Here is a 9,859-nt window from a genome sequence, read left to right on the forward strand (position 1 = left end):
CGCCCGCAGTGCGCAGGCGCGGCGCCGGCTGGGCGTGGCCAGCGCTGGCGGCACATGCGCAGAAGCGTGCGCATCGTCCACTATGCGCATGCGCTGCCGGCCAACTTCCGCAGCCTCCTCTTTACTGCGCATATGCGCAGCCGCCGGGGCGGGCAAAGCCTCTTCCGCGCCTGCGCAGTACTGTGTCCCCACGCTGGCGCATGCGCACTGGGCCCGCGGCGGCCGGCGGGGCTTTTAAAGGGACCGCGTCCCCGTTACCGGCGGGGTAGTCCCGCCCGCGGCCTCCCCCTGCAGGCCGTCCCCGGTGGCGGCTGATGGAGGCGGCCGCGGGCTGGCGCTGCCGGCCGGGTGGGCGGCTCGATATGAGCCACGGTTTCGTGCGGCACATCCGCCGCAACCAGATCGCCAGGTACCGGCACCGGCGGGGCCTTGAACCGGCCCGGGAATCCCTTCAGCCCCTGGCCAGCGCGGCCCCGGGGCCCCCCCCGTGACATCCCTGATCGCTCCCCTCTCCGTGCCCCGGTAACCCCCCGGTGTGTGTCCCCCCCTTCCCGGTGCGCAGGGACGCCTACGAGCGGGCGGTGCGGCAGGCGCGGGGGCGGGCCCGGGGCCGGCTCACCCCGACCCCCCCCCGGCCCCGCCGCCCCGATCAGCAGGTGTACCGGCCCCGCCGGCCCGGTGAGCCGGGGGGCACCCATGGGTGGGGGGGAAAACACCTCGGGTGGGCTGAGAGGTGGGGGACACCCATGGGGGGGGAGGGGGGGGCAAGAGGGGATGGGGGCGCCCATGGGTGGGGGGGACACCTCGGGTGGTCTGAGAGGTGGGGGGCACCCATGGGTGGGGGGCCGAGAGGGGATTGGGGGGGACCCAAGGCGGGGGGGGGGGGACACACCTCGGGGGGAGGGGGGGCACCTGTGGGTGAGGGGGGACCTCAGGGTGGGCTGGGGGGGGGGGCACCTGGGGGGACAGGATTGGGGGGGCACCCATGGGTGGGGGAAACGCCCCAGGGTGGGGTGGGGGGCACTGCGGGGGGACAGGACGTAGGGGGCACCCATGGGTGGGGGAGCCAAGAGGGGACGGGGGCACCTAAGGGGGGCACCTCAGGGTGGGCTGGGATGGGGGGGGCACCCATGGCGGGGGGGAGGGGAACACCACAGGGTGGGGTGGGGGGCACCCATGGGGGGGGGGGCAAGAGGGGATGGGGGCACCCAAGGGTGGGGGGGACGCCCCAGGGTAGGATGGTATGTGGGGGGCACCCCTGGTCGGGGGGGGGGACGACACATGGGTGACACCCCAGGGTGGGCCGGGACATGGGGAGGTCCCCAAGGGATGGAGATGGGGGCACCCAAGGGTGGGCTGGGGTGGGGGGGTGCACTGGCCACCCCCTGAGGGTGCAGGTGCCCCAGGGGGTCCCGGGGGAGACGGCAGCCCGGGCCCCCCCCCCGCCGACACCCGCGGGCCCCGGCTCTTCTGCCTGGAGTACGAGGGGGACGACGGCCGCGTCACCGCCGTCATCGTGCACCAGGTGGGGGACCCCTGCGCCTTTTGGGGGGGGGGGGGGAGGGGTGCGGATGGGCAGGGCGCTGGGGGCACCCATGGGTGCAGGGGGGGGGGGCGAGGAGGGGGGGCAGACACGGGGGGGGGGGATGTCTGGGCACCCATGGGTGCTGGGGGGCAAGGAGAGGGGTGCAGGGGGGTGTCGGGGCACCTATGGGCTCTGGGGGGGCAAGGAGAGGGGTGCTGGGGGGTGTTGGGGCACCCATGGGTGCTGGGGGGCAAGGGGAGGGGTGCAGGGGGGTGTCGGGGCACCTATGGGCTCTGGGGGGGCAAGGAGAGGGGTGCTGGGGGGTGTTGGGGCACCCATGGGTGCTGGGGGGCAAGGGGAGGGACACCGTGTGCAGGGGGGGGTGTCGGGGCACCCATGGGTGCTGGGGGGCAAGGAGAGGGGTGCAGGGGTTGTCGGGGCACCTATGGGTTCGGGGGGGCAAGGGGAGGGGTGCAGGGGGGTTTCAGGGCACCCATGGGTGCTGGGGGGCAATGAGAGGGGTGCAGGTGGGTGTCGGGGCACCCATGGGTGCTGGGGGGCAAGGGGAGGGGTGCAGGGGGGTTTCAGGGCACCCATGGGTGCTGGGGGGCAATGAGAGGGGTGCAGGGGGGTGTCGGGGCACCCATGGGTGCTGGGGGGCAAGGAGAGGGGTGCAGGGGTTGTCGGGGCACCTATGGGTTCGGGGGGGGCAAGGAGAGGGGTGCAGGGGGGTGTCGGGGCACCCACGGGTGCTGGGGGGGCAAGGGGAGGGGTATGGTATGCAGGGGGTGTCAGGGCACCCATGGGTGCCCGGTGGGTGGGCGGTGTCGCCGTGGGCCACGGTGGGTGACAGGGTGCCGCAGGGGGACAGCGCGGAGGAGGTGACGCGGCGGGTGTGCGCCCGGAGCCCGCTGGAGCCCGCCCTGCGCCGAGCCCTCTGCCAGCGGGTGCAGGACGAGCTCAGCAAGCGCCGAGGGACGGGGTGACAGTGCCACCACCCCCCCCTTGGGGACGCTGCCACCCCCCTCCCCCCCACCCTGGGGACACTGCCACCCTCCGAGGGACGGGTGCCAGCCGCTGCCTGGTGTCAATAAAGGTGCTGCGAGGCTGCGGTGTCACAACTCTGTTTGGGGGAAACTGAGGCACGGAGGGGGGACCCCCGTGTGTCACCGTGTCCCCCGTGCCAGGGTGACACCCCCCACCCCCCCCCATTCAGGTGACAATGGGTGCGGTGTCCCCAGGGTCGTGCCCCCCCATCCTCTCCCTGTCCCCTCCCCAGGTGCCATCGTGTCCCCATCTGGGTGGCGGGGTCACCGCACCCTCCTGTCCTCCCCCCACCCCGGGTTGGTGGCACTTGGGGACGGGGCCCGGTGTCCCCAGGGCGGGTCCCGCTGGTTTGTTATTGTAGGGTCTCCTCAGGAGCGGGTTGCGCTGGTTTATTGTGGTCCCTTCGTTATGGTAGGGGCTCCCGGGAGCGAGGCGCGGCGGTGCGTTAGTGTAGGGTCTCCCCAAAACAGGTCCTGGTGGTTTGTTATTGTAGGGTCTCCCCAAAGCAGATCCTGGTGGTTTGTTATTGTAGGGTCTCCCCAAAGCAGGTCCTGGTGGTTTGTTATTGTAGGGTCTCCCCAAAACAGGTCCTGGTGGTTTGTTATTGTAGGGTCTCCCCAAGGCAGGTCCTGGTGTTTATTTATTGTAGGGTCTCCCCGGAGTGGGTCCTGCTGGTTTGTTATTGTAGGGTCTCCCCAAAACAAATCTTGGTGTTTATCGTAATGTGTTGCCCGGTTATTGTAGGGTCTCCCCAGAGCGGGGTCTGGCATTTTTGTTATTGTAGGGTCTTCCCGGAGATCATCCCGATGGTTTGTTATTGTAGGGTCTCCCCAAAGCCGATCCTGGTGCTTATTTATAGTAGGGTCTCCCTGGAGTGGCTCCCGCTGCTCTGTTATTGTAGGGTCTCCCCAAAATAAGTCCTAGTGCTTATTTATTGTAGGGTCTCGCTGGAGATCGTCCTGCTGCTTTGTTATTGTAGGGTCTCCCCGGAGGGGGTCCAGCACGTTTGTTATCATAGGGTCATCCTGGAGATCATCCCCATGGTTTGTTATTGTAGGGTCTTCCCAAAAACAAGTCCTGGTGCTTCGTTATGGTGGGATCTGCCCAAAACAGATCCCACTGGTTTGTTATTGTAGGGTCTCCCCCAAAACAAGTCCTGGTGCTTCGTTATGGTGGGGTCTGCCCAAAACAGATCCCGCTGGTTTGTTATTGTAGGGTCTTCCACAACGGATCCCGCTGGTTTGTTATTGTAGGGTCTCCCCCAAACAAATCCTGATGGTTTGTTATTGTAGGGTCTCCCCAAAACAAGTCCTGGCGCTTCGTTATGGTAAGGTGTCCCCCAAGCAGATCCCGCTGGTTTGTTATTGTAGGGTCTTCCACAACGGATCCCGCTGGTCTGTTATTGTAGGGTCTCCCCAAAACAAGTCCTGGTGCTTCGTTATGGTAAGGTGTCCCCCAAGCAGATCCTACTGGTTTGTTATTGTAGGGTCTCCCCCAAAAAAATCCCGATGGTTTGTTATTGTAGGGTTTTCCCTAAACAGATCGCCCTGGTTTGTTATTGTAGGGTCTCCCCCAAAACAAGTCCTGGTGCTTCGTTATGGTGGGATCTGCCCAAAACAGATCCCGCTGGTTTGTTATTGTAGGGTCTTCCACAACGGATCCCGATGGTCTGTTATTGTAGGGTCTTCCCAAAAACAAGTCCTGGTGCTTATTTATGGTAGGGTCTCCCCCAAACAAATCCCGCTGGTTTGTTATTGTAGGGTCTCCCCCAAACAGATCCCGCTGGTTTGTTATTGTAGGGTCTCCCCCAAAACAAGTCCTGGTGCTTGGTTCTGGTGGAGTCTCCCCAAAACAGACCCCACTGGTTTGTTATGGTAGGGTCTCCCAAGGTGCCGGCAGGCTCGCCGTGGCTCCGGGGGCTCACTCCCCGGCGGAGGGGGTGGCGGGGGGGACGGTGACGGTGACGATGGCGGGGGAGGGCTGCGACAGCCACAGCGCCAGGCCCAGGGCCAGGACGAGGAGGAGGAGGGCGATGACGCCGATGGCCGCCAGGCGCCAGCGCCGCTGTCCCCTGCGCTGCTGCCGCGCCACCGCCCGCGTGCTGCGGGTGAAGGCTTCGCCCTGCGGGGACAACGCCGGGGGGGGGGGGGACAACAACACACGATCTATAGGGTACCCCATACACACCCTGGGCCCTATAGGCCTATAGTGCCCCCCCAATGTCATATGTCCCCATAGTGTGTCCCATCTGGGGCTGTGTGTCCCTATAGTGTGTCCCCTCTGGGGCGGTGTGTCCCTATAGTGTCCCCCCACCCTGGCCTGTGTGTCCCTATAGTGTCCCCTGAGGCTGTGTGTCCCCCCCGGGGCTGTGTGTCCCTATAGTGTGTCCCCTCTGGGGCTGTGTGTCCCTATAGTGTCCCCTCTGGGGCTGTGTGTCCCTATAGTGTGTCCCCTCTGGGGCGGTGTGTCCCTATAGTGTCCCCCGGGGCTGTGTGTCCCTATAGTGTGTCCCCTCTGGGGCTGTGTGTCCCTACAGTGTCCCCTGAGACTGTGTGTCCCTATAGTGTGTCCCCTCTGGGGCAGTGTGTCCCTATAGTGTCCCCTGAGGCTGTGTGTCCCTATAGTGTCCCCTCTGGGGCGGTGTGTCCCTATAGTGTGTCCCCTCTGGGGCGGTGTGTCCCTATAGTGTGTCCCCTCTGGGGCTGTGTGTCCCTATAGTGTGTCCCCTCTGGGGCTGTGTGTCCCTATAGTGTCCCCTCTGGGGCTGTGTGTCCCTATAGTGTGTCCCCTCTGGGGCTGTGTGTCACTATAGTGTCCCCTGAGACTGTGTGTCCCTATAGTGTGTCCCCTCTGGGGCAGTGTGTCCCTATAGTGTCCCCTGAGGCTGTGTGTCCCTATAGTGTCCCCTCTGGGGCGGTGTGTCCCTATAGTGTGTCCCCTCTGGGGCGGTGTGTCCCTATAGTGTGTCCCCTCTGGGGCTGTGTGTCCCTATAGTGTGTCCCCTCTGGGGCTGTGTGTCCCTATAGTGTCCCCTCTGGGGCTGTGTGTCCCTATAGTGTGTCCCCTCTGGGGCTGTGTGTCACTATAGTGTCCCCTCTGGGGCTGTGTGTCCCTATAGTGTGTCCCCTCTGGGGCGGTGTGTCCCTATAGTGTCCCCTGAGGCTGTGTGTCCCTATAGTGTCCCCTCTGGGGCTGTGTGTCCCTATAGTGTCCCCCCACCCTGGCCTGTGTGTCCCTATAGTGTCCCCTGGGGCTGTGTGATCCTATAGTGTGTGTCCCCCGGTGCTGTGTGTCCCTATAGCATCCCCCAGTGCTGTGTGTGTGTGTGTGTGTTCCCCCGAGGCTATAGGTGCCCATAGGTGCCCATAGATGTCCATGGGTGCCCATAGACACCCATAGGTGCCCAGCAGTGCCCATGGGTCCCCAGTGGTGCCCATGGATGCCCATAGGTGCTCATAGATGCCCATAGGTGCCCAGCAGTGCCCAGTGGTGCCCATAGATGCCCATGGGTGCCCATAGGTCCCCATGGGTGCTCATAGGCACCCACAGGCACCCATAGGTGCCCAGCAGTGCCTATGGGACCCCAGCAGTGTCCATAGATGCCCATGGGTCCCAATAGGTGCTTATGGGTTCCTATAGTTGCCTATGGGTGCCCGTTGTTGCCCATGGGTGCCCGTAGGCACCCACAGGCACCCATAGGTGCCCAGCAGTGCTTATGGGACCCCAGCAGTGCCCATAGGTGCCCATGGATCCCCATAGTTGCCCATGGGTGCCCGTAGATGCCCATGAGTACCCGTAGATGCTCATGGGTGCCCATGGGTGCCGATATGTGCTTATGGGTGCCCGTAGTTGCCTATGGGTGCCCGTAGATGCCCATGGGTGCCGATAGGTGCTTATGGGTGCCCGTAGTTGCCCATGGGTGCCCATAGATGCCCATGGGTGCCCATAGGCACCCACAGTCACCCATAGGTGCCCAGCAGTGCTTATGGGACCCCAGCAGTGCCCATAGATGCCCATGGGTGCCCATAGATGCCCATGGGTCCCCATAGTTGCCCATGGGTGCCTGTAGATGCCCATGAGTGCCCGTAGATGCTCATGGGTGCCCATAGGTGCCCATAGATGCCCATGGGTCCCAATAGGTGCTTTTGGGTGCCCATAGTTGCCTATGGGTGCCCGTGGTTGCCCATGGGTGCCCGTAGGTGCCCATAGATGCTCATGGGTGCCGATAGGTGCCCATGGGTCCCCATAGGTGCTCATGGGTGCCCATAGTTGCCCAGTGGTGCCCGTAGATGCCCATGAGTGCCCATAGGTGCCCATAGATGCTCATGGGTGCCCATAGGTGCCCGGTGGTGCCCGTAGATGCCCATAGGTGCCCAGTGGTGCCCAGTGGTGCCCGTAGATGCCCACGGGTGCCCAGCGGTGCCGGCGGGAGCTCACCATGGCGCGCAGCTCCTGGGCCCGGCTGTCGAGGCTGCTGAGGTGCCCGTCCCGCTCCAGCGCTCGCACGAAGTTCTGCTTCATCAGCTCCGTCACCTCCTCCGCCTCCTGCTGGCACCGCGCCAGCCCCGCCTGGGGACAAAGCGGGGGGGGGACGGGATGGGACGGGGACACACACACACATGTGGGGACAGCAGCACCCCGAGGACGTGGGCGCCGTGGGGAAATGGGGGGCACCGCGGGGACGGGGCGTATGGGGACCACGGGGGCCTTGGGGACAACAGGGACATACCGGACCATGGGGATAGAGGGGACTATGGGGACATACGGGGACAATGGGGACACAGGGACCATGGGGATATAGGGGGACAATAGGGACACGGGGACCACGGGGATAGAGGGGACCATGGGGACATATGGGACAATGGGGACACGGGGACCATGGGGATATAGGGGGACAATGGGGACATATGGGGACAATGGGGACACAGGGACCATGGGGATAGAGGGGACCATGGGGACATATGGGACAATGGGGACACAGGGGCCATGGGGACAAGGGCACTGCAGGGAAGGGGCACATGGGGACTTTGGGGACATAAGGGGCCATAGGGGAACAATGGGGACAAGGAGACTTTGGGGACACAGTGACCTTGGGGACAAGGACAATGCAGGGAAGAGGCCCAATGGGGACATAGGGGGACAATGGGGTCACAGGGGGACTGTAGGGACAAGTGCACCACAGGGAAGGGACACCATGGGGACAATGGGGACATAGGGGACAAGTGCACGACAGGGAAGGGATGCCATGGGGACAATTGGGGACATAGGGGACAATGGGGACACAGGGACTGTGGGGACAAGTGCACCCCAGGGAAGGGACACCATGGGGACCATGGGGACATATGGGGACAATGGGGACAAGTGCACCACAGGGAAAGGATGCCATGGGGACAATGGGGACATAGGGGACAATGGGGACACAGGGACCGTGGGGACAAAGGCACCCCAGGGAAGGGACACCATGGGGACAAGGGCGCTGTGAGGAGGGGGACAATGGGGACACGGGCACCGCAGGAACAGGGAACATGGGGACTTTGGGGACAAGGAGACCATGGGGACACTGGCACCGTGAGGAGGGGGCACAGGGGGACACGGGGACCACAGGGACAGGTGACCATGGGGACTTGGGGACACGGGAACAACGGGGCACACCGGGACCGTGGGGACAGGGGCACCATGGGGACCACGGGGACAGGTCACGGGGGGACAGGGCCACCGTGGGGTCAGGGCACACACGGGGACACGGTGGGGACAGCGCACAGGGGGGTGGCAGCACTGGGGGACACGGGGACCCCCGGGGCCGTGGGTGGGGACATGGGGACACGGAAAATTCCACGCGGGCCACCACCCCCCGTGTCCCCCCCCCCCGCCAGCAGGAAGCGCCCGGGGCCACCGGGGGGGGGGATGTCCCCAAGCCCCGGGGGGGGTTGTCCCGTGTCGTGTGTCCCCCTCCCCGGTGCCGGTCGCGCCCCCCGCCCGCCGGGGAAGCGAAAGTGAAAGTGGCGGCGGACACACCCACCCACCCCACCCCCGGTACTCACCATGGTCTCGCGGGGGGGTCCCGGTGTCGGTGCCGGTACCGGAGCGCCCGTCCCGGTCCCTGTCCCTGTCCCCGTCCCGGTCCCCCGTCCCGCCCCGACGGGAGGGACCGGGACCGCCCCCCCCCCCCCCCCCCCGGCCCGGCCCGGGACCGGGCGTGTCACCTCCCCGGGGGATGGGTGTCCCCAGGACCCCCCGACATTTGTCCCCTCCAGGACCCCCCATAAACAGGTCCCCCGTGTCCCCGTCCCCCCCCAACACCAGGGTCCCCTGGGACCCCCACGTCCCCAGAACCCCCCGACATTTGCCCCCCCCCCCCCCGAGACCCCCACATCCCCCCCAGGGACCCCCATAATCGGGTCCCCCATGTCCCTGTCCATCCCCCCCCCCGCAGGGTCCCCTGAGACCCCCATGTCCCCAGAACCCCCCGACATTTGTCCGTGTCCTCCCCCCCCGAGACCCCCATGTCCCCCCATAATCGAGTCCCCCATGTCCCTGTCCCCCCACACACACACCAGGGACCCCCATGTCCCCAGAACACCCCGACATTTGCCCCCCCCCCCCGAGACCCCCATAAATGGGTCCCCCATGTCCCTGTCCCCCCCCCCCAACACCAGGGACCCCCATGTCCCCAGAACCCCCCCCAATATTTGTCCCCCCCCCCCGAGACCCCCACATCCCCCCCAGGGACCCCCATAATCGGGTCCCCCATGTCCCTGTCCGTCCCCCCCCCCGCAGGGCCCCCTGGGACCCCCACATCCTCAGAACCCCCCGACATTTGTCCCCCCCTGAGACCCCCATAAATGGGTCCCCCATGTCCCTGTCGTCCCCCCCCCCCCAACACCAGGGACCCCCATGTCCCCAGAACCCCCCCCAACATGTGTCCCCCTCCAGGGACCCCCATGTCCCCCCATAATCAGGTCCCCCATGTCCCTCTGTGTGTCGTCCCCCCCCCCAACACCAGGGTCCCCCGAGGACCCCCATATTGTCATCCCGTGTGTCCCCCCCACCCCTCCCCCAACGGCCCCCCTCGGGGGTGGCAGTGCCACCACACTGCGCCCTTTGTCCCTCGGTGCCAACCGCCCGCCTGGCACCGCTCCCCCCCCCACCCCCCCCGCGGGCACAGCGCCCGCCTGTCCCCACCCGCGTCCCCTCACGTGTCCCCACGCGTGTCGTCCCCAGCCCCGGCGCACGCACACGCACACGGCTCGTCACGCCTGTATTCCGTGGGGACAGCGGGGTGGCCGG

General features: G+C 65.9%; 2 protein-coding genes across 3 annotated transcripts; one reads left to right on the forward strand and one right to left on the reverse strand.

Moving 5' to 3' along the window:
• The first annotated feature begins 165 nt into the window (after nucleotides 1-165).
• LOC309683995 (UPF0561 protein C2orf68 homolog) lies at nucleotides 166-2,627 on the forward strand. 2 transcript variants are annotated; one of them, XM_082499962.1, is made up of 4 exons: nucleotides 166-409; nucleotides 563-678; nucleotides 1,398-1,525; nucleotides 2,389-2,627. In XM_082499962.1, the coding sequence occupies exons 1-4, from the start codon at nucleotides 315-317 to the stop codon at nucleotides 2,509-2,511; spliced, it is 462 nt and encodes a 153-aa protein (XP_082356088.1). In that variant the 5' UTR covers nucleotides 166-314; the 3' UTR covers nucleotides 2,512-2,627. The 2 variants fall into 2 exon arrangements, with proteins under 2 accessions (XP_082356088.1, XP_082356089.1); XM_082499963.1 differs by having other exon boundaries at nucleotides 1,407-1,525.
• A 1,829-nt stretch (nucleotides 2,628-4,456) lies between these two features.
• On the reverse strand, nucleotides 4,457-8,687 carry LOC309683998 (vesicle-associated membrane protein 5-like). The gene is made up of 3 exons (XM_082499966.1): nucleotides 8,614-8,687; nucleotides 7,010-7,141; nucleotides 4,457-4,693 (listed from the first exon to the last, which is right to left on the reverse strand). Exons 1-3 carry the CDS (start codon nucleotides 8,614-8,616, stop codon nucleotides 4,493-4,495), a joined length of 336 nt encoding a protein of 111 aa, XP_082356092.1. The 5' UTR covers nucleotides 8,617-8,687; the 3' UTR covers nucleotides 4,457-4,492.
• Nucleotides 8,688-9,859: the final 1,172 nt, after the last annotated feature.

This window comes from Vanellus vanellus, assembly GCF_965231255.1.
Source record: "Vanellus vanellus genome assembly, contig: HAP1_SCAFFOLD_973, whole genome shotgun sequence".
Lineage (NCBI taxonomy): Eukaryota > Metazoa > Chordata > Aves > Charadriiformes > Charadriidae > Vanellus > Vanellus vanellus.

Excerpts from the sequence above, each read along its gene's own strand:
- LOC309683995 (XM_082499962.1), top strand. The coding sequence starts at position 315 with ATGGAGGCGGCCGCGGGCTGGCGCTGCCGGCCGGGTGGGCGGCTCGAT. Across the intron at positions 679-1,397 it reads GTACCGGCCCCGCCGGCCCG|GTGCCCCAGGGGGTCCCGGG; the intron begins GTGAGCCGGGGG and ends CTGAGGGTGCAG. Across the intron at positions 1,526-2,388 it reads CCGCCGTCATCGTGCACCAG|GGGGACAGCGCGGAGGAGGT; the intron begins GTGGGGGACCCC and ends AGGGTGCCGCAG.
- LOC309683998 (XM_082499966.1), bottom strand. Across the intron at positions 4,694-7,009 it reads CCCAGGAGCTGCGCGCCATG|GGCGAAGCCTTCACCCGCAG; the intron begins GTGAGCTCCCGC and ends TTGTCCCCGCAG.